The sequence below is a fragment of the Fundulus heteroclitus genome, chromosome 19, assembly GCF_011125445.2.
Source record: "Fundulus heteroclitus isolate FHET01 chromosome 19, MU-UCD_Fhet_4.1, whole genome shotgun sequence".
Classification (NCBI taxonomy): domain Eukaryota; kingdom Metazoa; phylum Chordata; class Actinopteri; order Cyprinodontiformes; family Fundulidae; genus Fundulus; species Fundulus heteroclitus.
Window position 1 is genome coordinate 13,707,104 of NC_046379.1, and position 26,687 is coordinate 13,733,790.

The window sequence follows — 26,687 nt, forward strand, 5'->3', positions numbered from 1 at the left end:
CAATTTCTGTCGCTGCAATGAACCAGTGTTGTTTGTTTGCAATGTCATTACACAAACTGCTTCTATTGATATCTTCCAGCGTTGCACTCATGCTTTCACCTTTATTATTTTATTCACCAAAGCCATATAGAGTTAATTGTCTTGAACAGCCGAGTCAGGATTGGAGCGTTTTACACAAACACTTGTCGGCTTTGTTTACAGTTTTTCACAATTGCTAAAAACACCAAACGCCATTCTTAAAACCCACTTCTCAGTTCCCAAAACTTTTATTTTTTTGAATTGTACATTCCTTTGGCCAAACCTCAAACACAATCTGTAAAACTTTTCTGCTCTTATTTGCAAAACCTTAAACACATTCTCTGTCACTAAACACATTTCACACTGGGATTCACTTTGTGTTTTCAAATTCCAAACACTTACAGCAAAATGTGAACACAACTCTAACACAGCTGTCATCTTTAACACAAGGCAACTCGAAACTGAACACACGCGTATCTAATAATGTGATCAGACCAATCGGGCGGTACAAAAGCCATGTCTGAAGCACAGGTGGCACATGTGCGAAGAGCTACAATGGACAGAAACATACCGAGAGGTAGAGGAGTACGTATGAGACGTGGTTGAAGAGGAGGAAGGACCCAAGGAAGAGGCAGAGGAAGACACTATATCTTGTTTACATATACATATATATACATACATATATATATATATATATATACATACATATATATATATATATATATATATATATATATATATATACACATATATATATATATATATATATATATACATACATATATATATATATATATATATATATATATATATATATATATATATATATATATATATATGTGTGTGTGTGTGTGTGTGTGTGTATTGTAGGTATACTGTAATGTTCAATACAAAGCTATTTTTACTGTCTGTATACATTTGTAAGATTATGCATTTTTTTTCTCCCCTGTCCATCTTTCCTGTAGAATTGACCAAATGACGGTGGAAGGACTACTGTTTTCTCCCAACAATAAGAAAGACTAATTGTTGACATGGTGCTTCAAAAATAATGCTAGTAGACTCTTAGGAAATCCAGCAGAGAGTAATTGAAGACAATGTCAACTGTGATGGCATCAACAGTGGGTTTCTTTCAACTATTGACCGTGTTCTTCAACGCGACAAGCTTTGCATGAAACAAGTGTACAGAGTACCCTTTGATTTACTATATTTTTATTTGTCTATTCCCTAGGCTTACAGTGTTGGGACATGTTTTGTTGTGACTGTCTAAGTTGACTGATTTTGGTTATATGAAGAGAAACGAATCATATTTTTAATACTCTGCAGAATTGATTTGGTGTTTGGTGAATTTACCATGTTGCATATTTTCACTTTCTCTGTGTACTTTGCTTACCCTAGTCTAAACACTGAGAGATAAAATTAAACACTGCAGTGTGTAACTGCTTCAAACAGAATTAAGCCTTATGAAATGTGTTTCATATGTTTTTTATAGATGTGTCTATAGTTTTTACAAGTGTTTCATTTTGCACAGGATCAGAGGTGTTCTGCATATAGTGTGTGTGTGTGGTTGTGCTAATTGAGCGTAGCGATTTGAAATGCAAAGCCCTGTTTTCTAAATCATGCTTAAGCAATCGTAACAAACATTTTCTGTTAATTCCATGCGCTGGTTGCTGTGTCATGAATTATTTTCTGTGGTGTCTAATGAATGCTCTGAGGTGTTTTTACTCTGTGTATGAACTGAATGCAATGTTTGGTTTTGACCACACGAGAACTGGTTTTGAGGTGAAAGTCTGGTTTCGACGGAGAAGCATGTGGTTTTGTGAATGTAGTTTTAGATTTGTGTTTGAGGTTTTGAGGAAAAATGGGAGGAGGTTTCAATAAATGTGTTTTAGCAATTGTGAAACACTGTAAATTGGGTAATGTTTTGCAAAATGTTAACGCTAGTCTAATTAAACATAGGCTGGGTGGAGTTCTTACTGGAACAGCTCTCCCTGCGATTGAGATGCATGCTTACACTTAGACTAGCCCCATTTAAGGGTGTGTCCAAGTTTAGAAGAAGGACATGTGGGCATGATTCGGGGCTCTTCTTCTTTGGGATGTCACCTGGATTGATTAGTTATGAGAGCCTAAGCGCTGAAACTTGTAATAATTCATCTTTAATCTATGTAGATTAAATTGTTAAACTTTGACCTTTTGAGTCATCCGAAGAGGGTGTTTTATTTTGGCAAGCCGCTTAAAGGAAATATTCGAACCAGAGGAGAACATATTGAGTGCGCACATGGTCTGAGTGTGTAGTGTGTTACACTACACAGACACAGTTGAAACTTGTCATTATTTGCGCTGCATAAAAAGTCATGTTTTTTCTCAATGCCTAACATTTAACAAGACTAAAATGTTCCCATTTCAGGTCAGTTAAGTTATTAAATACCAAAGTAAAGATGTCCTTCAAATTCACACGTTTACATACCCTGAGCTTACTATATCTTTAAATAATAGAGAGAAATCACAAGTTCTGTATGGTGACAGTAGTAAACGTAGGAAAAAAGACTTTCTATTTATGCAGTGAATGTAAAGATCTTGTTTTTTTTTAAGTCACACATTTTGCAGATTGTCTTTTGTAGAGACCTTGGCTTGGTCGTACCGTCATAAAATATGACCTTGTCAGTCATTAAAATGTTTGGGACAAATGGAGTCTTCCCTGACGTCATGTTCATTCATCACTTAAACATCCTGGCAAGCAGGTTAGCCTTGAAGAAGTTTGAATCTCTTTTCTTCTATGACTTGTGTTGGAGTTTTACAACACTGGTGTGGGGTTGCAGTCAAAAGGTGTTTTAAGTAGTGCCAAACCACTATTGATAATTAAAAGACTGGACAAATGCATCAATCGTAATAACGATGCTACGTTTTTTTTGTCTTCCTGTCAGTGACTAATTCACTGTTCACAAGTTCACAGCAAAATGGGCGGCAGTAGAGCCTCTCTTGCAAATGTCAGCAGGAGAGAGGCAATATCCAAATGTCACTAATGTGTCAGACTCATCACTGCTGATGCAAAGGCAGATTGAAATGGCACTATCATTAACAAGCAAATAAAAACAGAGCTGGTCCTTTCCAATTTATTGTTAATAGTGATAACATCCCCACCCCCTCTCCTTTGAACAATTTTAACATGAAACTTAATATATAGCTTTAACAGGAATAGTTTTCCTGGAAATACACAAAACCTCTAATTCAATAGAATAACAATATCTTTAATGCATAAATTCCCCACAATAAGCTATTTTCAATCAAAGCTTTTTCTTTTTTTATATTGGTTACCAGTATCAAGGTATATCACCGATATATATATAAAAAAAAAATTAAAACTGTTCACACTTTATCAGTCTTTCCCTACTGAAAAAAGAGCTGGAGTGAAGTTTTTTTCAGGCAGCATGGATTATAGGGAAAAGTCTTTCCCCAGCTGTTGCTGGGCCCTGTCAGTCAGCTGGTTGAAAGAAGTCACTTACAATTGACTCTCACTCAATTAAAAGACAAATTCAGCAGTTTCCAAATATTTCCAGTTGCAGAAGACACTGACTGATGCATTGCCCCCGATAAAGAAATGATATTGGACATATTCTGAGCTACACGCTGAGTGATTTTCTGACCACATGGAGCAACTCATTAACTAACATCAGTATCTATATTGTATATTTAAACCATGTAACCTTTAGCCACTTAGCCACTAAGGGGCACTAGACCTGTAACGTTGAGGTTTAACACTGCACTGTTGCAAAATTAAACAGTCTCCCTGTTTTGAAATCTGATCGCAGACCACTTTGGGCCAGCAGATTGAGAAGTCACGAGTTACTTGTAAAGACAAGACCACATTCACCCCTCTAGATTACTCAGAGTCTCCCACTGAAACGGAGAGGATGACGCAGAGCCGGGGGAGAGGGAGAGGGAGGGGGAGCCATGGAAGAGAAGGACAGGGCAGACAACAGGCTCAGTTATTTGATTATGAAAGGCTGCAGGAACTTCAAAAGAGGAAATGAGCTGACATGCAGGTGTGTGAACTATATTACTGTATTTTGTAATAATAACCATGGTGGCATTGACAAACTTTAACTCAAAGATGTGAAAAGTAGAAGTATGTAAGGTTAGCTCTCGTGTTTAAGGGGAGCTCAGACTGCTGTAAAGCAGAGGTCTAGGTCACATGACCCACTGAGAGCAGATCCGCACCTCTCAAGTTACATAGTCGAGTTTTTAAGAAGGGCAACCTGCATTAAATATCCATATGTGCCAATTGCTGTATATTGACCTGAAAAAAAAACATCTAATATGTCTCAAATTAAGCTAACACTTAGCTGTTTTAAGACATGTTTCTGGCATTTTTCAATTTCTCCGTACAGCAGTCATTAAGGTTTTAAAAAGTTATAGATTTAAAACTGCTAACATTTTTCATCATCTTGTTCCAACAGTCACATGAACCAAATGTTGTTTTAATTTGGGGGAATAGATTTAGAAAACCTTTCTGCAATTTGCATCACTCCCCCTGAGTGAAACAATCCAATCACATAATTGGTGCCGATGTGTACAGCATGCAGTCAACAACAACTAATGAAACAATACCATCAACAATAAGGTGGTAGTAACTATCAGAGCAGTCCAGCTGCACAAATAAATATTTGGTGCTTTTTTGGGTTTTAATGCCCTCCTGTGGTTTGGGGAATCCCAAGCAGCATCAGTGGTGATTTATCTATTTTTATTTATTTATTTATTTTTTGCTTTTGTTGGTTTTGCTCATATGTGCACTATGACACATATATATATATATATATATATATATATATATATATATATATATATATATATATATATAGATTCAAAGGTAAAAGAGATGAAAATGGTCTGAAAAATCCATCAATCAATCAAGAACATTTCAGTACTTTCACTAATCTTAAGGAAGATGATTCAAATTAAATATTGTTCTATTGTTATATGAGCAATGGAACATACTAAATTGTTCTAAAGTCAAACATTTAATTGATGCCAAGGGTAAAAGGACAAAATGTAGACCCACACAGATGAATCAAATTTACTTTTGTAATTTTTATTCTAAACATGCATTGGGACCCAAACTCAAACAGACTCTAAGAGTCATTTGTTTCGCCTTCTGAGACAGGCACACACCATCTACAAAATGGAGTTGATGGGTTAATTAAGTCTTGGAGGGGTTTGATATTTTTAGACATCTAATTAATGAGCGGAACGCCAGAGGACAGACACAGGCTGTGGTGAGATTTGTTTAATTTGGATTTGCTGATAAAGTGTATAAATTAAGCAGTGTCTCCCTTTGAATTTAAAAAAAAAGAAACAGAAAGCAGTGCTGGAAGCTTCTGCTGACTGCTGTAAAAATGCATCATCGAATGATTTGAAAAGGACCTCAACAATAGGGTCAATTCATATTTTTTTTTTTTTGCACTTCTAAAATATTAAAATGAATTTCAAACTGTTTCTAAATCTTGAAAAGATGTTCTAACTAATTTTGCTTCCTATTCTCTGGTGCCATCTATGCGTCTTGTTCACAAGCGAGGGGAGAATGGAGCATGAGATCGACGGACAAATCGGTACGGCCGCTGCAGTGATGCGTATGCTGCACCGGTCCTTGGTGGTGAATATATTGATTTACTGATCAGTCAATGTTCTTACTCTTACCTATGGTCATGAAATGTGGGTCATGACTGAAAGAACAAGATTTGTAATGTGAGTGAAATGCGAGTGAAATGAGGTGAAATGCTCTCCCCGGGCCATTCAGGAGGGGCTTGGAGTAGAGCTGATGCTCCTCCACATCGAGAGGCGTCAGCAGAGGTGGTTTGGGCATTTGTTACGAATGTCCCTTGGATGCCTCCCTCAGGAGGTGTTTCCAGGCATGTACCAGCAGGTGGAGGCCTAAGGGAGCAGGTCAGGCAACTTAAATTTCCTTTAATATGCCACATAAATGCACTTATGTTTTTATCATGTAAATGGTCTAATTTCTGAAATGTGTGTGTGTGTGTGTGTGTGTGTGTGTGTGTGTGTGTGTGTGTGATGTATAAATCTAAAACATGTCTCAGTTGCATTGATCTTGAACATATTAAGCATCAAATGCCTAGCAATGTTGACTTTGTTAAAACACTTATTTCTTCTAGGATTAGTTTCCCACTAAATAATAATAACGTTCTAACTAAAGGATGGATTTCTATAAAGTATTCAGTTAGAGATTTTGCTATTGCAATAAGAAAGGGATTTATTTTAAGACTTTATACAATTCCTTAACAGAGGACCTTTAAGTGTCATGGGTGCTGGATATCAATACTTGGAAGGAGTCCTAAAAAACCCCAAAATAAATCAGGATCTTAAACATGCTTGTCCTCTTGTGATTCGCTGCTCACCTTTATCGAAAGATCCCACTAAGTAAAAACATCACAAACAGGAAAGAGCAATTACAAATTTAACAAAACTTCACCGACTTTGTTGCGCCTAAAGTAACACGAGGAAGCTTGAGCAACGAAGCGCCTCAGTGCCCTTTTCTGGGTATGATGCAAGGTCTGTGGAGGCTGTGTGTGAAACTTCACAGAGAAAGTGTGAAATTTTATATTTAACGTTCCATTTTTAACAGTAACAGAAGTCCTATTCTTTTTAATTACCTGGATTTCTTTCAATAATTGTTAGACATCTCTGGGTGGAAAGGGGGAATTCGCGGGGGTTAACAAAGGTACTCCTGAGGAACGCTGCAGCTGCTGTAAGCATTGTAGCAATAACATTACATAACCCCAGTTTCTCATTCACAGCATGACTAGGCAGACTGGGGAAGTAAGTGTTGTACAGTAAGTCCCCTTTGAGTGCTTGGATTTGTGGCTACAGAGAATATGGTTGGTGCACATGGTGCGGCGAGGAAGAGAGAAGCTTAACTGAAGATCCTACAATGAGGCAGTGCATTTCATTCATTAACCATGCAACTGCATCTTTCCACCCAGTAAAAAAACAAAACAAAAAAACAAGTCACTCTCATTAAGTAAAGAAGTAAAGAAGGAGGGATGACACTGCAGGGGTACAGTTAAAAGATGAAGAGTTGGTTGGGACTGACGAGGATGGATGTCAGAAAAAAAAAAGCTCTTACAGCTTCAGTCATGGCTAATCACACTTCCTCAGAGTCCAGCCTTTCATTTTCCCCGTCAGATTGCACTGACACACAGGATGTTGGAGGAGGTGTCCTCTTTTCCCACCTTCTCTGTCAAAACCCCTAATGCGGATCAAACCCTTATCTTTTCTGTTAAATGAACTCGCCGAGTCGGCATTTAGAGGTCTGAACCGTCATCTTTTCTTGTTTACTGGCGTTTTATGTTATCAGATCTCAGGCTTGAAAAATGTTCAGCGTTTTTAGTAAAAACGAAACAGTTGCAAACAGTTCACACTCACCCTAGGCTTTTGATGTACATGTTTTCAGGGTTCTTTACTCTTTACCTCTTGAACCTAGCAAACATTCTTTCATGTTACAATCATAAAATTGGGTTTTGGGGGGGATTTTATGTGATAGAGCAAAACAGAGAGGTGCATGATTATACTAGGAAAAAAAAATTATATGAGCTTTTCAAATATCTTTATTTAAAAGAAAAAAAACATAAACCTCGTATTTGCTGCAATTGCAGCCGTTATACGGGTGGGGTATGTATCTACTGGCTTTGCACGTTTGGAGACTGAACTTGTAGATATATGGGAGTGCAAAACTGTAAATCACACACAGGTGGAAACTATGTACTTAGGTAATTTCTAAAGAACATTTCTTTCACTGAACATCAAAGGGTGTCAACATAAAGGGGATTAAGAGCATATTCATGGCCCATGTTTCAGATTTTATGTGTACATACATTCAAGTGCAGACACAGTGGGGCAGAAAATGCTTCTAATACAGTTTTTTTTTTTTTTTACTTTGGGGACATACAGTTTTTTCTTAGCAGCTTCTCCTTAAAAAAAAGTGGAAAGCAAACAAAAAAGGAGGAAAAACTATTTTGTGCATGCACAAGTGACTCACGTCAGCATGTGTGTTCACAATAAATTGTCGCAGTCGGCTGTAAAAAGTCTCATGCACATTCACTCATCATCTCATTTGCTCTTCACTCTCCCTGGAGTCTAACAGACTAGCACTTGTGCAGGCCATAAATCCCATGAATGGCACTTTTGTGTTTTTAAATGTGTTCACACAAACCAAAAGTATAAAATTGCTATTTCCTGGGAACTCTAAACACTAAAAAACAATTTCACTTTTTTGGTCACTGTCCAATCGGATTGAGGAACACAGATTTGTCAAAAATTTCACATTTGTACCTTATGAAGCACTTGCAGAATTTTACATGTGGATCTGTGCTTTGTATTTTATGCAGCCAGATCTTCCGAATCTAAACATATAACAATATTTTCTACCGTTTTGTCATAGCTCTTGATTTCTTTTTCACAACATTAAAAAAGCTGAAAACACAAGTATTAAACTTGTGGCCCTACTTTAGGCTTAATTTTTAGCTGCTTACATAAATGCTATTTTTTTGTACATCCTAGAAATGTGTTCACTTGAGGGCTGTCTTTCTCAGGCTCTGAAGGCTAGCTGCTGAGAATGAAGAGTCGTCAACTCATCATAATGAAAACTGGCACAGGTGCTTAGTCCTGCATCTTCTTTTAGCTGACATCAACGCTCATCCTCCATTGGGCCCTGGTGACCAATGCGTCACACCCTGAAACACCCATGGATTTCTTCACCCTAATGCTTTTTATGGACACTCATTTACTTTATGAATGAATGGGTACTTATTTTACATAAAATCTAATGTCATAATAGCTAATTTATTTTGGAACGATCCATGTAAACCTCATAGAAAATTAGTTTTTATACTAACTATTCAGTCAGCCACATACCTTTCTTTAAAGACAAATTTATATAGATTTCTTGATGTGTGCGTGAGTGGATTGCAATAATTTCTTTGAGCTCATCAAATAATCAGTCATTATTATTGCTTAATCTCAGGGGAACGGTGGCGCACAGAAAACCTTTATCAAAAATCTTGTCTGAGGCATAAATCATGATATTTCTGTATGAAATATTTGCTTTGACTTCTGACCGGTATCTTATTTAATAGAAAAATTCTAACACAATAAGCCTCTATACATTAAAAAAAAAAAAAATAAAAAAAAAAATGTTTTGTTTTGAGAGTGAGGACCAGTCAGAGCAAACCTATTTTTTCCTGATGGGGCTTTTCCTAACACAGAAACTAAAATGGCATTTTCAGACAGTTTCACAAATGACACTGCAGCAACGACCACCTTTGAAAGCATGAATGATGCACTTGTTCCAGAGTAGTCTTTCCAAACCCTTATTTTGAAAGCACCCTGCTCTGCACCTATTTTCCTTCTGTGACATCTTTTAAAGTTGATGGGTAATGAACAGGCCCAAACCTGATGTTGATTCCTTTGGTGGGAGGCCAGCAATGGGGAAACATGTAGAACCATGTTTCGTCATTGCTGGTATGGCCAATGGGAAACATGGTTCAACATGGGCTGCAGTCATGCTTAATATGCATGTTAAACTGTTTCGTTTTTAAAATTTTTTTAAATCAAACCTCACTAAGCAGTGATTCATGACTTGGTTGCCAACTAGAAATTTCTACAAGAACATTTTAGGGAACCTCCGTGCTCATGGTGGCACCGTTTTCCTAGTTTAGACTTTCTGAAGTAGTTCAGCAAGCAGCCTGTCTCCCTCTAAAGCTTCACCTTTGGCAAGCCAACTTCGCAGTTATTTAACTAATAACCAAGCATAATGTCCTATTAGTAAAACTATTGTAAGGCTAATATTCCTTTTCTAAAGCGTTGAGAAAAACAGACTCATTGTGAGAACAACTACCAGTCAGTTTTCGCTAAAATGGTTATTTTCTTTCTGAAGTTTTTTTTCCAAGCCCTGTGAAGCCTTTAAGATGCACAGACCATGTATCCCCCAGATTCCACATCCTCCGTTCCTGTACGTGTCCGCTATGTTCCAGACCGCATGCGTGAATCCGTGAAAAGCAACGCCTACTGCACCCATGGTTACTCCGTGGTTACGCCGTCTTGCTCGGTTCTTCCTTGGAGCTCGAGGAGAGCATGTGCAACAGATTTATGGCATAAAAAGGGGATTTAAAGGAGCAAAACAGACTTTTCATTCATCCAGCGTCCGAAAAGTTCTCTGTTGTTGATTATACACCTACTCGGCATATTTTCACTTCCTATCAAGTATGGGTGACTTATATGTTTTTGTATTTAAAATAATGTAATTGTGTTTTAGCTTACATTAACAGCCGTTTCAACACTTCAGCATTATTTATGAGAATTTCAGTAGACACTAGTGGAATATTTCTCTCTGGCTGGATCTTCATCACCTGAGTGCATGCTGGATTGCATGCCTGTAACAAACCAGTGAGAGCTTACATTATTGTTCTCTTATTGTGGTAACATTTACAAACAATGATAAATAATTCGCACCCCAATAAATGTTTTTCTTCCTGTTGTATTTTGATGTGCTGAAATAAAGACATTTTGGCAAACTTTTTTTTAAATGATTATTTATTATAGAAGATTGACGTTTGTTGGACTATTTTTTTTTTTATAAACGTCTGTTTTGGATGGACTTGGGAATGAAGACTAGAGCAAGTGGCTGAACAGTTGATTGTACTTGTTTATATTAAAAACAACCGTGCCGTCGATGGACGGCATACACTGATGTAGAGCATGCTGACGAAGTTGCTAATTTTCATGCGTCGTAACAGATTTAATACGGCGTACCAAAGACTACTAGATCAACGTCACACAGTGAGTCATGGAGTAGACTGCTAAAATCGCAGGTTCAAAGCTATGGATAAATGCGGAAATATTACCATACATCCCCACACAAATGTGAATAAATGCTGCTTAGTTACACCTCTAGCCATCAACGAGCTCTTATGAAAATTGTGGCAGAATATTTGCACTTTACTCATTAGAATTAGCAAAGTTGATGTAAAATGAAACGTTTTTTTGGCACAGAGGTGGCATACTTCTGTGTATTTTTAATGCGACTGAGCTCAGTACCATTCCATCTGCTTAATAATAAGCTTTATCCGCTCCAAAACATCTTTTGATATGTGTTTGGGATCATTCTCCTGTTAGGAAATCCAACTGTACCTGAGTGTTAACCATCTGATCTAAACTTTCAGCTCCTATCAAAATAAACTGATCAAGATGTTTAGGAACAATCCAGGAAGCACCATGGTTCAACCTTGCTATTAAATGGAAACTGCTAAAATGCCAGTGTCTCTGTCTGCAGAGAAGCAAGTGGGACAACAAGCTGGACTTAGACGGGACTGACCAAGAAAGAAAACCCTGCTCCATAACAGACACCTCCAAGCTTGACTGAATCTTGCAGCTGCTCACATGGACAACCCAAATGTCCTCTGCAGGATACTTTTATAGCTATAAAAGTCAAAAAGTGAAGAATTTCCACAATGGCAAATATTAAGAAATACAGTATAATTGGAGGAATCAAGATCGGGCTTTCAAACCCAGGGAACTGAGGAATACTGTACCAAGTGTCAAACTAAAGGTCAACCTTTCTGCAGCTAAAGGTCAGCTATCCTGCTGCTGCTACTGGTGCATTGCACAATGGATAGAAGATAGGAGTAGGACGTATACTTCCAAATGTTTCATCTCTTCAACTAAAACCTAGAAGGCTGAAAGCGCACAAACAAATGGATGAGGATACCAAAACGTATATCAAAACTGGATCGGGACTAGATAATGCAGGCCAACATTAAGCTTCTTGAAAGGCCCAGACCCCAACAAAGTCTAATTTATGGACCATGTATAAAAGCGAAACTCTATCCCTTCTGATTGGTCAAATTTCCAGAAGCTTGTGCACTAAGCTTTGTTTTAAGATTTTACTAAAGCTGTATTTTCAGCTGCCCTGAAAAAAAGGGTTTAAAGACATAATTACAAGCTCATATTAATGAAGCGTATGCCCATGAGAACTGTATGTAAACCTCTGACCTGTGCTGTATTATTAGTTTACTGAGCTTCGACAGAGGCACATTTGCCGTCCCAAACAAATGCCAAAAGCCTCAGGCTGACACCCCTCTCTGTCTGCAATCTCATACCTTCACAGCACTTCAGAAGTTTTTCATTTATGTGTCATCAGACAAGGACGCACACAAGGTGACTGGCACATCATCAAGCCATCTGGTGTGCAATAAAAAGAAATAACAGTTCCTCACACATTCACACATGGACAAGCAGTTAGTGCACACCCTCTCTGAGTACAATTTATGTTGATCGAGCTCAGACAGTTGAGGATAATCCCTGTTTGATGGCAGCAGGACATGAATACTTCTCAATGTGACCCCCTCAGTTTGTGCAGGGACATTTCTGAATGAACTTGTTCAGGGTCCACTGTCTGAGTGCTGCTGTTGTAAAGATCAACAGTGCCCAAAAGGAAGAAGAAAAAAAAAAAACACAACCTCTCAGTTGCTTTTTTTCCACCTCCTTCTGCATTGTGAAGCGTGTGAGCATCAGAGAGGCACAGACCTCAGCAGTGTGCATCTCTAACGGCCTTCTGTTTCAATACATCTTCTGTGAGAGGTCCCTGAGTGGGCATTGATTCTCCTCTGGGGAGGGAAAATGTGTCTCACCCTTTGCGGATTGGATTGATAAAGTTGAGCTAAATATAGCCCTGCGGCAGGGAGCAGGAGCTGAGGTTTTATTTTTAGAAATGTTTATGGTGCTGCAACTTGGACACTACTTCAGCTGGACAGCCAAATGGAAGAAAGCGAGGAAGGAAGGAAGGAAGGAAGAGTGGGATAGGAGCTGCAACACGGCGACTCTCTGTTCAGGAGAGAACTTCAATTAGTTGAATTACTGCAAATTGGATTGGGTAAGTGCTTTCCCTGTCTGTTTCAAAATGATGAACAGTGAAGTTTAAAAATATGCCTGTCAAATCTAGGCTGAGGATTTTGTTGGATCCTTTGGTTCATCTGAGTTCTGCATTGGCCGTACACATCACACTCTCCACCTACAGAAAAAAGTCTACTTGTTTCACTCAAAGGCCCACTTTATTTTGGCTGCAGACATTTTGCATCTGCAGCTCTACTTTGTATGCTTATAGTTTAAAATGTAAGATTTAGACAAGAGGATTCTGATATAACCCACAAAATGCATCTGTAAAATGTGTTGACTCATCCTGCATTTACTCCTATGCAGCATATCATATAGGGTATAAGATATAAGGGTATAGCAGGTTTTTGTCAGAACTGAAACCCATGCAAGAACATAGCAAACAAAGGAAAATAAGGTAAAAATCTCCATTGATTTCTGCTGTTTTATTCTCATTCTGCCAGATCATCCCCTCTGGCGGAGATCATTTACAGAGTTAATTGATTTGTCCTGCTGTGCTAGTTATTTCTGCTGGCTGCCACATGCTGCGCCATAGGACGGGATCACATTGGAATATCCAGAATGAGAGACAAAACAAATGCAGTGTTTTAGATCAATCTTTTTTTCTTTTTGTCTATTGACTCATCTTGGAAAAGCTTTTCTGGGCATTTTCCATTTTTTCCAATATATACACTGTGACAGACAGATAATATATATGTATTTTCTTCAGTTGCTTGTCAAAAGTCAGAACAGTGCACTGACATATTTAAGTTTAATGAATGAACAAAAAAATAATCATCTGAAATAAAAAGTTTAGAAAAACAGAGAACGCGGCAACACTAATATATATATATATATATATATATATATATATATATATATATATATATATATATATATATATATATATATAAGACATAAGTAGTGTATATATAAGTAGTAGTGATGTAAGTTAGGCAGATCTAGTCCCCTACTATCTTTAGTCTTCTGTAGCTTAAGCTGATACGAGGGGGGTTTATCATTCCAAAGAAATTTAGAGATGGAGGAGTCCAGAGATTTAAACCAGTTGAATGGTGGTTTATTGGAGATCATTGAGTCAACATCAGGTTTAGGCCTGTTAATTACCCATCAACTTTAAAAGACGTTGACGAAGGAAAATAGGTGCAGAGCAGGGTGCTTTGACAATAAAGGTTTGGAAGGTCGGTACTTGATCAAAGTTAACATGAAAGCCTCGTAAGGGATAGCCAGAGAAATGCTAGCTTGAAATGAAATGAAATTGGTGTCAGAGCCAAACACGACCACTGCAGGGAGGGAGATTGTTGGATATAGACCAAATCACGCCACCCGCTTTGTCTGAACCAGTAGCTTATACTTGCGTTATTATGCCATTATCATATTAGTTGAAAAAGGTCTCCAAATGACAATATGATTTATCGCAATAATTTGTAGAAAAATCTATTGTCCAGCAAAATTTGTTATTGTGACAGGCCTAAATGCATCCAATGCATCCTTTTCTCTGTGCATCTTTATCTCTATGCACCAGCATGGAAAGTAAGAATCGCTCCGTGCAGCAATCAAAAGCCAGAGAGGAAATGACATCACACCAGCAAACTTCAAGATGACCGTTTTGGCTACTGAGGTCATCATGTGCAATACATAAAATACTTTCTCACCGTTTTTATTTTATCAACAGTAGGTATTTAAGTATATATTTTTCTGCAACTTTTTCCAATTTCTTGTAAAATGTCAACTATTGAGAGCATTTTTTATGAATGATATAAAAATTCCTCCATACTGTATTCTTTGTACATTTCTCCACTTTTTATTCATGATTATTCAATAGTTTTCCTATTGTATCTTCAATAAAATCACATTACCAGAAACGCACATTTAACCCGTCGGAGTACTGAAACTACTTCATTTCCCTCTATGTGGATGATAAAGTTTATCTTAATAATAAAATGCACTTTTTGTCAGCAAGATCTCAAAGTGCTACAGATGTATTTATCTACATATAAATAATTGTATGATTTTTGAAGTTTATGTGCTCATTTCCGGTTTAGGTGGTGATTATCCAATCAGCTCTCTCTCTCTTTCTGCCATCTTCCCTGCTTAAGACACTCTTGTGCTCGCTAAAAGTCCTCCTCACTACTCCTAACATTTTTTTCCCTTTAGGAGCTTTCTAAAAAGCGTTTATCTTTCCGAGGTAAAATAAAAACTATTAGAATTCGGGAAGTTCTAAGATTTTTCCTAAAATGACGTCATTAAGAGCTACTTTTAGTCTTAGGATTCTTTTTGCATAGGGGCTCAGCTTTTTACATGTCCAACTGGTCATTCCTGTTTTATCCTTGGCGATGAGTTCAAAGTCTTTGGGGTTGGAAGGCCCACTTGCCGTCGCGCAACACCTTCCACAGATTCTCCATCAGAATGAAGTCAGGACTCTGGCTGGACCACTCCAAACGTTTAACTTTACTTCCAGGCAGAAGTGGCATGTGGATAAAACTACAACATTACTTTATGACTAAAGCTGACAGGGACATGAACAACTTTGTAGGAGTAGTTTAAAAAGGCTGGTGCTCTGAACTCTTTCTCAACGCTTTGATGATGTGTAAATGTTTTATAACGTGGTCTGGAAAGCGACTACTTCCAGTGACAAAATCCTTCTAAAACCAGTGTTTCTACCTTGAATAGTCATCAATCATTCATGAGCGGAGCTCAAACCATATCTTTGCATGAGAGATTGAGTGAAGTCACACAACACAGCTGAATAAAACAGTAGTTTCCTATTCTAGTAAAACATAGCCCAGAAGAGATGGCAACCTTTTTAAAGCTGTTTTTAACTTGTCTTCTTACCAATTTGCAAATTTAGCATTAACATTGCTCACTGTAACAGCAGTTTCCCTCTGTAGTCTCTAGATTGTGATATTTCCTAGCTGATTTCAAAATCAGACTGCCTTCAAACTGAATTTCTAAATACTCTATGCATTATGGCAGATACAGGTTAAAAATTTACTCCATACAAGCTTCTCTCATTGGTTCCTCCTCATGTTTAATCTTTAGCAATCCGACAGATTTGATACATTTTAAACATGTGTATGCAATATTTGAGATACCTTTGTATATTCTTAACTATACGAATATTCAAAGCAAATTTGAATCATGTTTGTTTTGTATTTTCTTCTAATGTTTTGATTTTCTTTTTCTATTGGTTAATGCTTATTTATGAAACTTGTCACAATCTGTATTTGCTGTTGCTGCTCTGCAGAAATTTTACCACTCAACCTGCCAACTTCTTTTTTGTATCCATAAATTAGCACCATTACCTATTCCGTGTCAGTCTACCAAATCACAACAGCACTGAAGAGAACTGAAATTATTATGTCTGTAATAAAAAGCAACCGTAAAACTCCTACATTGTTATCGGTGCAACTGATCCAGAGGGAACCAGACAGCGATGATAAATGGGATCAAACATACCTGTAGATAGTGACACGGCCTCAAGCTGGGTTTGAGGTCAGTGGGGGTCATGGGCTTCTCCAAGTTGAGTGAAGACTTCCTGTAGGCTTCCTTGGCTTGGCTGACGGTTAATGTTGACCAGGAACTCCTTTTCATGAATTTGCCCTCGGGCGCCATGCTAATGCTCTCGCAGGCCGAGCACTTGACGTCGTTGTTGCTCTTGGAGGTCTTGAGTGACAGGTCCCCCGCCAGGTGACTGTGCATCGAGTCCGGATAACAGTGGCTGATGTGGTCGACAGGATGCCGCGACATGATGCTCGGCGTCCTGTAGGTGCTGTCACTGTCGAGATTGTCGTCCGAGCTCCACCATCCGCCGTGCCGCTGCTTTCCTCCGCCGTCGGATTTGCGGTCTTTGCTCTTGCTGCGTTTGCTGTGTTTGTGGTGGCCTTGGTGGTGGTGATGGTGGTGATGTGAGCCATCCCTGTGCGAGTCACTTTTTGTACCGTTCATCTTGGAAGATCCTTCCAGGGAGTGCGACTTGGTGAAGAGTTTCTGAACTGAGTGGACTAAGTGGCGAATTCGGCCGGGGCTTTCATTGCGGTGCTCCGTCGATGTGGTTGTGGTGGAGGTGCGCTGGTACTGCAACGTGTGGAAGCCGTCTCGGTGCAGCGGCATCTGCTTTTCAAACTGATCCAAAAGATTCGCGGGGATCCGGTTCATTTTGCCGCTGCCGCCGTGCGAGGAGGAGCCGCCGTCGTCTCGAGAATCCCTACCGCCGGAACTGTTTCCACCTCCGTCTCTCGAACTGCTGCCGTAATGCATTCGAGGGAAAGTGCTACTGGATATAGAATGGTCGGTGGCTGATAGGGACACTGGCATCATCATGCATTCAGAGTGGATGGAGCTCCGGGGGGAGCAGCGGTGATGACTCTCAAGGACACAGCTGTCAGTGGGGCTGAGGAGGTAGGTGGGTGACCGCGGGTCACCATGGTGGAGATGGTGATCCAGGGAGTGGTCACATTCGACCAAGCCACAGGTGTGAGGTGAGGTGGGTGACGTGAGCTGGAGATGGGCAGGGCGGCCACCAGAGAGACCCTTCATGTTCCTGGGTGGAGGGGAATAAATGTCTTCATCGAAGTATTGCGAGGGTGACCATGAATACTGCTGGTCTGCAAAAGACAGGGACAGAAACATAATGGAAATTACAAAAAATGCATTTTCCCAGAAGAGAGAGCCATTTCCCACCTTGTAATGAGGGAACTTCTCGCACACACCTATTGAACATTATCCACCACTTCCACTCACTTCAGCTACAGGGCACCAACAAAAAAAAAGCCCAAATTGTGGACATGAAATGCACAGATTGCAGGGACAAAATCTCAGCACTTCTATAACACCCTTCAAATCACATCCGCGGTGGCATATTTCTGCAAGGAAGGAGGGGGAAAAAAGTAGAGAACATATAAAAGGGAAGGGCAGGTGACAGGTCGAAGCCTGCATTGCCATTTTCCCAATGCAAAGTAAAATAATAGCCTATCACTCCACTGTGTCGGCATCATCTGTCATAGCGGGGAGGAGGGCGGTGTGAGGCATACGGCCAGATAGGAGTCCTTGGGAGGCGATCGCCAAATCTACTATCCTTCACTTTTCCCTGTCCTGTTGCCTTAGATTAAAAACCAACTCTGTCTGATCGGTCATCAAGGGCAAACACGCTATCTTTATATTGTAATAAATCCATCTGAATTAGAGGAAAGATTTACCTTGTTGTTAAACCTCATTGCGATCTCCTTGCTGTGATTTCAGAATATCCAGTTTTATTTAGGATTATAGTATAAAAACTCTGACTTTTTGTAGTGCCTTCTAAAAAGTATCACCGTTTGTCACTCTAAAACGACACACACTTCAAAGAATTTTGGGGATTGTATGCTGAACAAAACAACCCAAAACTGGATAAAGCATTCAATTATTAATATTTTTTATTTACAAATAATTTTTTTAACAGTCTGATATATATTCTCCCACCCATCAAATGCCCGCAAATAAATACAAGAAAAATCCCATCGAAAGTCATCTTGATAGATCCCACCTGTGGGGAATTTAATCTCAGAATAAATGTGGCTGCTTTGTTAAGGTTTCTTAGGTTTGTTAGAGAATATTAGAGAAAAAAAAGCCTCACAAACAAAATATCAGAAACTTAAGACATCTCCTTAAACACTGTTCATCATTTGAAAACGGTGTGTCACAACTGCACACCTACCAGGACAGGGCCTAAACTGCTGAGTTGGACGAGGACACTATTAATCATAGAAAACACCCAAGAGGGTGAAAGTAACTGTGAAGCATCTGTGAAAATCCACAGCTCAGGTGGGAGAACCCGTCAACAGGACAAGAAGAAAACCCTGCTCCAGCAGGACAACCCAAAACATGCAACTGCAATGAAGTGGTGAGAATCAAAACTTAATCAGGTTAAGAATCATTAAAAACTGATGTACAGAGATGCTCTTCCTCTAGTCTGGGAGGGAATATAGTCTCCAGATGTGCAAACCGGGTAGAGATATAAAAACGTTCAGGCGGTGTGAATACTTTACAGTTTTCTGCTGACAACATATTTTAAAGCTATCAGGCACTTTTAATGAATTTTTATATGAAATAATTTATTCAATATTATGTGTCAAACAGTGCAAATTATGCATGATTCTGACTGCAATCTTTCCTTAGCGTTTGTCAGAATCAGCGGAAAAAGACATTTTGTGAACATGAAAGCATGCTCACTCAGGCAGCTTTAGAAAGCCTCTTGTTACCATGTCCTTCCGGGGCTAAGTTTGCATCTTTGAAACGGGGAACCCTGGTTTAAATCCAAGTTGCGTCAGAAAGGGCATCTGGAGTAAAAACCCTGACAAAGTCTGTGTGGAAGTTGTAGTGACTTGCTGTGGCGACCCCTGAATAAGGTGGCAGCTGAAAGGACTCGCGTCACCTTATGAAATAGGAACGAAACAGGATAACAGAGCTAAGCTCTCTTGCCTCACAAAGATACGCCTCATAAAGACCGACGCTCAGGTTGTAACCTCACAAACTGAAGGAGAGTTTTTATGAGCCACATGTGGTGAGGACGGGTGGAAGGAAAGCAGCTTTAGACAAAATGGTAAAACCGCACAAATGAGCCTGGCTAACAGCTCAACTAAGCCCAAGGCTAAAAATTAAAACAATAATAGAAAAGAAGAAAACAATCCTGCTATATTAGCCACTTTAGACTCAAACCGCATGTAAACAGCAACTCTATTTCCGCCGTGCGGCCAAGCCTTCTCTGTAAAGATAACTATCTAAGCTTTTATACCATCTAATCACAAACCTTCTTCAGAACAACAAAGTTTCTCATTACCTATCCACTGATGTCGCCTCCAAGTCATTTTTGACCCATTATGCGGCACCGCCACCTAATGCAGTGTTGAGAGGCCCCAAACACCTTAGCCATTTGTTTGAGACCGGGCTGACCTCTGTCTTTTATCTGTGTTTGCCACTTCTCGTACCCAGAATGGCGGGCGCGGTCTGAGGTCACCATAACCAGAGCACTCGCTCACTGTGTTCTCCTGTTTTCTGTCTACATACAAACTCTGCGGTAAAAGCTTTACTGCAGAATGCACGCTGCAAACATGGTGATGTGAGCTCCTCCGGGCTCTGTCACCGCTTCAAAGAAGTTGTGGACTCTGGATTTTCCTCCTGATTATTTTGGCTCTGGGAGCACCTCGCGTCAAATCATGTGTTTAATCATCAGGGCTGTTTTCTGAGCTGAAACTGAAACGTGACCATGGTTAAGAGGATCCTTTTCATCTTTCAAAACTTGATTAAATTTATTCAAAGTTCCAAACTTGTTTTCGACACAGTCTGAGATCTCAACCCTGCAGTGCAGCCGTGCTCATCTTTTTTTCTCTGACGCCCGCCATCTACTGAGATCAAAACAAACACTTGTGTTTACCAATCCTCTATGAAGATCACTACTTGGAAGCCTTTTGCAAAATTAATCCGGGGTACTCTAAGTATTCAAGAGGCGGGGGGTGGGGGCGGAACAAGACATGTTCACTCAAGAGGGACTGGATTTCTAAAGGCGCAACTGCATAAACTTAAAGACGCATTTAAAAATATTACTAATTAATGTATTTAAACTGACTAGATCCTGTGAACATTCTAGCTCTGACTCAGACTAGTTCAGTGTTGCAACCAGAAGGATGACGCCGCATTACTGATTTATTTGACGCTAAATTCCTGCCTGATGTTAAGTCATCATCTTACTCCAAGGCCTTTCTTTGACGGCTGTCCTCTGAGATACTTGCTGAATAAATTATCTTCCTACACGGTTGCGGCACTTCCTGGGATTATACGACAGATGACAGACTTATTTACCTTCACTCTGTGTCTGTCTTTATTGTGGATTTTCCCCACCTCTTTCATAGCTGCTACACATTTTGACATTTCTGAAAATACACCTTCAGAAATATTTTGAAGGTTGGTTTATATTTGCATAAGGCATATTGAGGAAAATCAGCACAGTTTAATTGGCAAAAAAATTATAATAATATGACCGGCCGATAGTTGAAGTCAGAACCTTACATGCATACATCATGGATGGATGTTAAATGAATTTTGGGCTCTAATTGGACTTTGATCTTTGTTCAGGGTGGATTGATAATGTCGTTAATATCTGGCGTCAGCCTAACACACGCATTAGCATGAAGATCATACAGTCAAGCATGTGGGAAGCGAGAAAAAATGGTAAAATGATGCATGCTTTTCAAAACAGAACTCATCAGAGCTATATCTAAAAAAATTAAAATACCATTAAAAAGTGAAATTTTTGTCACTCATTTCAGAAAGTGAAACTCATATTATATAGATTTTTTACCCACATAGTGCAATAGTCTTTATTTTTATTTTTTTTATTTTGAAGAGTATGCCTCGCAGATATAAAAACTTCAGTGTTAGACATTTTTTAAATTATATAACATAATTAATTTTTTTTTTTTTTTTTTTTTTCAAATATTAAACAGTATGTTCAGCTCTATGCTCTCTATCTTTCTGGGATGTGCTTGTATTTAGGTATTTAGGTACAATATTAATATTTATTACAAATAATATTGTGAAAAAAAGTGTAGCATGCATATGTTTTTACTCCCAGAGAACAGATGTTTGAAGAACATTTAATCTTTTACTTATGCTTTTAAATTCTAAGTTCCTTTATTTTGGTCTATTGCATCAAATTGCAATAAATTTGAACAAAAAAAAAATATTAATTTAGAATTTTATGTGAAAAAGTAGATGTTAAGATAAATGGAAAACCAGTCTAGTTTTTAAGGAATCATCGTTTGCTCATGGCCAGTGATAAGCCAGCATCATGTGCTGGCTTATCACTAAGGGTGATCATAAGGGTGATAGCCAACAGAGTCAGAGGAAAATTCTCATTTATTAAAGGCCTATGTTTGGGGCTGCCGATGTGCTCACATGCAGGGTGGGAGTAAAGGTCGTTTTGCTCCTCTTAACACATTAGCATTTAAATAGCATTATATCTTCACTGAGTATCACTGACAGCTCCCACTCTTCCCCTGGCTGAGACTCTAACTGGAGTTGAAAACAAAGTTAAAAGATAATAAAGCGCTGCACTAAACTGAGAGATCAAAGGCATGCGACCTTCAGACTTGGCAGCGATAGCATTGCACCTAACCACGTCGCCTTGCTGCTGTTTAAGAGAAGATTTGGATGAAGGTAGGAGTGAGTCCCAGCATTGAGGCAACACATGCGAAACAGTCTTTAAGGTTTTGCATCAGCGAGGGAATGTGTGGATTCTTTGTTGCCTGCTATCAACCCGTCCAAAAAGCCCCAATACTTTCATGGAAGAAAAGATAAAACATTTGAAATAATGGACGACTTTATCAAGGTAAGAACAGATCTGCTGGAGAGATTTCTTATAAAAATCCGTAAATACTAGCTGCATGTCAAGAATTCTGGGTTTATTTTAGTAACTTAAAGGAAGGAAACTGCAACCTAAAGCCTAAAATTAGAAACGTCCTGAGCTGTTTTATTTGGCGAGCCAACAAGTAAAGTAACAAGTCTGTCAGCTCCAATCAATGTTAGCACTGACATATGTCTTTGAGAGATATCCTTGTCACTTGTCCATCCAGGTGACAGCAAAGAGCATTTCGTGCACACGTGTCAAGTTTGACACATGGGGTCGAAGTGATATTATGGCGCCTTCGTTGCTAATGTGGTTTTTAGAAAACTGGGAGAACAATTGGGGTCTAATCTGTTGTTAGAGATGTTTTTTTTCCGCTCGGGGCAAGCGCCCCTGTGACAACCAAATGGGGAGAAAGACATTGATCTTTTCCTGACAGCTGATTGACACCTTGCTGAGACGTGACTGTGTCTGCACAGCATGTCTCACATGTTCGCATGGCTGCTCTCACTCTTCTGCTATGAGAGCTAAACTCTAATGAAACTTGGATTTTGATCCTATTGCAGACAGGATAAATGTGAGAGGAGGAATTATCTAAAAACACATTTTCAGTGATGCTCTGTCAGTGACTGTAGTTGGCATACTTTTGCTGAATATCCCACTGGCTAAGGTTTCAACATAGATCTTTTTTTTTTCTCTTATCGTGATTATCTTCCTTGTGACATGCACATTTCAATCATGTGCTTCAAAATAATATAGAGAAAACTATTAGACGTCTTCTCTATACAAAAAGCCACTAGCTACTAGCCTTTTACAGTGAGAAAGCAGCTTATGTTAAGCTTTTTCCTTTCTTCTCCACATCTAAGGAGCCAGTTCACTAGTGGGGTATTGTTCTTCCAAAAAAGAATCTAAGCATTCATTTTCAATTTAAGAGCAGGATTAGTAATTCTTTTTTTAACTCTCAGATCTTATATTGTTCTCACTCAAAACTCTGCTCTAACACAAATTTTACTTGTTTGTTACTTTGCTCCCTCTCAAAAGTATGTCTCTGTGCTAAGATTTAATTGTCCTTTAAGGAAAAAGATTCTGTTCCTGTTTGAATAGTGTTAGAAATACCACAAAGTATTATTCTTTTAAAAAATACTTCTTGTTTTCCTTTTGATTTCACAGTTAAAGGTGCACTCTGCACATTGAAGAAGAAGGGAAAAAGCTAACCATTAGAACTTTACCATTTCTTTTTATTTTAGAAGCGTAATGTCTTCTGAGGCGAGAAAGTTATAAATATAATTTTTTTTAAATATATTCTATAGTATAAATATTTTATTTTGAAAAGAAATGTTTCATATGTTTCAATAGTAATTATTTTTAGGGGAAAAACATAGCTACCCATTTAGTTAGTCTGGAGCGCCTTTCCAGGTGCTCCCGAAGGTGGCCTGGCCCGCTAGCTCAGTCCAGTCTGCTAAGCGATCTCAAAGGTTCGGGTAATTCTTGATAACAAACAATCCATGCCTCCACGCGCTGGTTCACTCAGGTCTCTGCTAGACAGTTTTCGCAGTTGCGAGAGGGAAAAGGCAGACACATCCCTTTCCTGTCATTTTCTGAGGAGGCTGATGCTCTCTGTCACTGCAGCGCTGTTATCAGCGACTTTTCAGACTTCTGCTCCACCGATTTATTAATTTTCAAAAAAAAAAAAAACTTCTCATTTTTTTTTTTCTGTTTTATTGCCGACTTCACCGTTAAAGCGGCCTCCTCCTGACTGCAAACCCCGCTGTGACTGCAGGCAGGTATAAGCTTCATAGCGGGGTTCGCAGCCAGAACGAGGAAGCAGCAGCTGTCTGTGAGACTGAAGTGGAAAGGGAATTGCGGCTCCCTCAAGTCGCCAATAACACAAAAGAGATGAGTGAGCCAACGCATGAATGCAATGGATTCTTATCTTATCTTAGAGTTATCAAGTAGTTGGTTGGAAATGAGGCGGAGTTTACTGGATTGTCCATTTCTGTTGAATGCGTGCACTCGACGCAGTAGATACAAATGTTGTCATAAGTAAAAGATCTCTGTCACAGCATCATATCTTTTTAGCAAAAAGAGGGAAAACTGCTGGTTGGGGTTGAACCGTTTGAATGAGAGCACGCAGCGCGTCAAACGCATGCACTTACCCAGAGGATGAAAGGTACAGTGGATGAAAGATCGTCCGCTGTACCTTTAAGAACCACTTGAAGAAGCAAAATACGAACATGCTAGCTGTGTCGTGTCAAAGCAGGATGGTCTCTACTCAGATCTTTGAGTAGAAGTTCTCAGACATCCATCCTTACCAAACACTCAACTTTGCTCCTCAACCCATGAAAGCATGTTCCTTACAGATCTGGCATATTTCAAGGGGGAATAAACTGGTGCTCCACCAGTAGATTTCTTACCAAGAGGCATTGTTGGGATCAAGTAAAGATTGAACAAACGCAAACATCCTTACTCTTTCCTTACTGTATCAAAGACAAAACTTTGATGGTACAAGACATTGTGGTAAATGTTTATATATTTTGTATCCTTTTTATGTTATTTACCCGTCATTTCACATGTCTAAGCCACATCCTATTTTATGTTTACTTAGTTTCTTTCCATATTAACAGTTTTTGATTGCTAGCCCTCACGTCCCTGTGATTTTGCTTCAGTAAACCAAGGTATTACACTTAGTCTACTTCAATCTGGATTGTGGCCTTTATTTGGATTCGCCTTTGACGCGCCACCTCCAGGCGACAACAGCACCGTCGCCTCTTGTGCTTCCTGTCATATCAAACGGCATGTGGTGATGCTCGCACACATGTTTGAAAATGTGTGCGCGTGTGTGTGTGTGTGTGTGTGTGTGTGAGAGAGAGCTCTCATTTTCATTCTTGCTTGGCAATCAAACACTACATCCCACAATGTTTCTCACAGCAGGTTGGAAGTGTGCCTGAGAGCATGGAGGGATAGATTAGAGCGAAGAAGAGCTAGCGGAGGCAAGTGGGTTTTGTCAACTGAGATTCTGTAAACAACAGTAACGCTCAAGGGAGGACAGTTGTGTGTGTGTGTGTGTGTGGTTGCATGTTCAGGGAGAGTGCATGAAGATAACAGCTACAGGAGATGAGCTAAAATAGCAAATATAAATATTACTGTCTGTCACTCTAGGCACCTATCTATTTAAAAAAAAAATTGTGGTAATTGATAATATGTCGCATAAAGCCGAAAAAGGCTATTTTTCTTCTTCAGCACTCAATTTTACTTATGCTGCCATGAGTTGAATGTCCCCATAAAGTATTTAGCGGCAGAGAGATTATGGCGGTCCGACAAAGAGAAGCTGCTGAGCGTCAGGATACTTATCGTGAGTCAGCTAATGTCTGAGTGTGTTATCTGTGCGATGCTCAGCACTCCACCTTATAGCACCCTTCTCTCTCTGCCAGTCAAAGTGGGGACAGAACAATATGGTGACGAACGGAATTAAAACACAGCGTCAGGATCCGCAGTCTTTCGTGTTTCCTGAGTTTCTGAGCTTGAAAACATTAAACGCTGATATTAAGTGTGGTAATTTTACCCCACACAACCTTGAAGTATTCTCAAATATGACAGCTGCCTTCATATTGCTTCTTATAAAGCTGACAATGTCTCCCACCAAACTCTTTCAAATTCCTCTTTCCACTGACATAGACCGGAAATCCAACAATGCTCCTGTACCCCCTACACACATCCTAATTTAAACAAACTATGGCTGATGGCAAGGGGGTTTGCATTTACATGGTGCAATTGTAAATCCAGCAGCGTGATCCAGCTATGAATAAATCATGCTGAATGTGAAATTCTGCCACAGGAAATGCCCCGCGAGTGTGTGCGAGCCAGAGGAAGAGAGAAAATCCCGTCTTACGCAACAACCGGGACTGCATTCCCAGCCAACTTGTTAGAGGATGCCTCAGAACTGCTGTTGCCGTAGCAACGTTCTCGGAAGCTCACATCTTTTGCTGTCTTTGCACCAACTGAGGATTTCAGGGGAAAACAAGATGAACTGACCCTGTAACTTTGCAGTCTGTTTAAAATCAAAATTAGGTGTATCGCAATAAATGCAAATTATTTCAGTATTTCAGTTTAAGTGAAACATATATTATACACATCAATTACACAAGGTGATACGTGTCCAGCATTTACTTCAGTTATTTTGATGTTTAAAGCTTACAGCAAAAGAGGGTTAGACCAAGGTATAAGGCAAGGTATAAGGCAAGTCAAGGCAAATTTATTTATAAAGCACAATTCAGTACAGAGACAATGCAAAGTGCTTTACATGATTAAAATATTGGAAAATAAAACAAAATAAAAG

General features: G+C 39.2%; 1 protein-coding gene across 2 annotated transcripts in view; it reads right to left on the bottom strand.

Moving 5' to 3' along the window:
• Positions 1–26,687, bottom strand: part of dlgap2a (discs, large (Drosophila) homolog-associated protein 2a) — a 281,858-nt gene that overhangs the window by 70,767 nt on the left and 184,404 nt on the right. For both annotated transcript variants that reach the window (XM_036150388.1, XM_036150387.1), the window contains one exon: positions 16,432–17,579. In XM_036150388.1, coding sequence (XP_036006281.1) covers positions 16,432–17,579 — 1,148 coding nt within the window. The remainder of the gene's footprint in view (positions 1–16,431; positions 17,580–26,687) is intronic.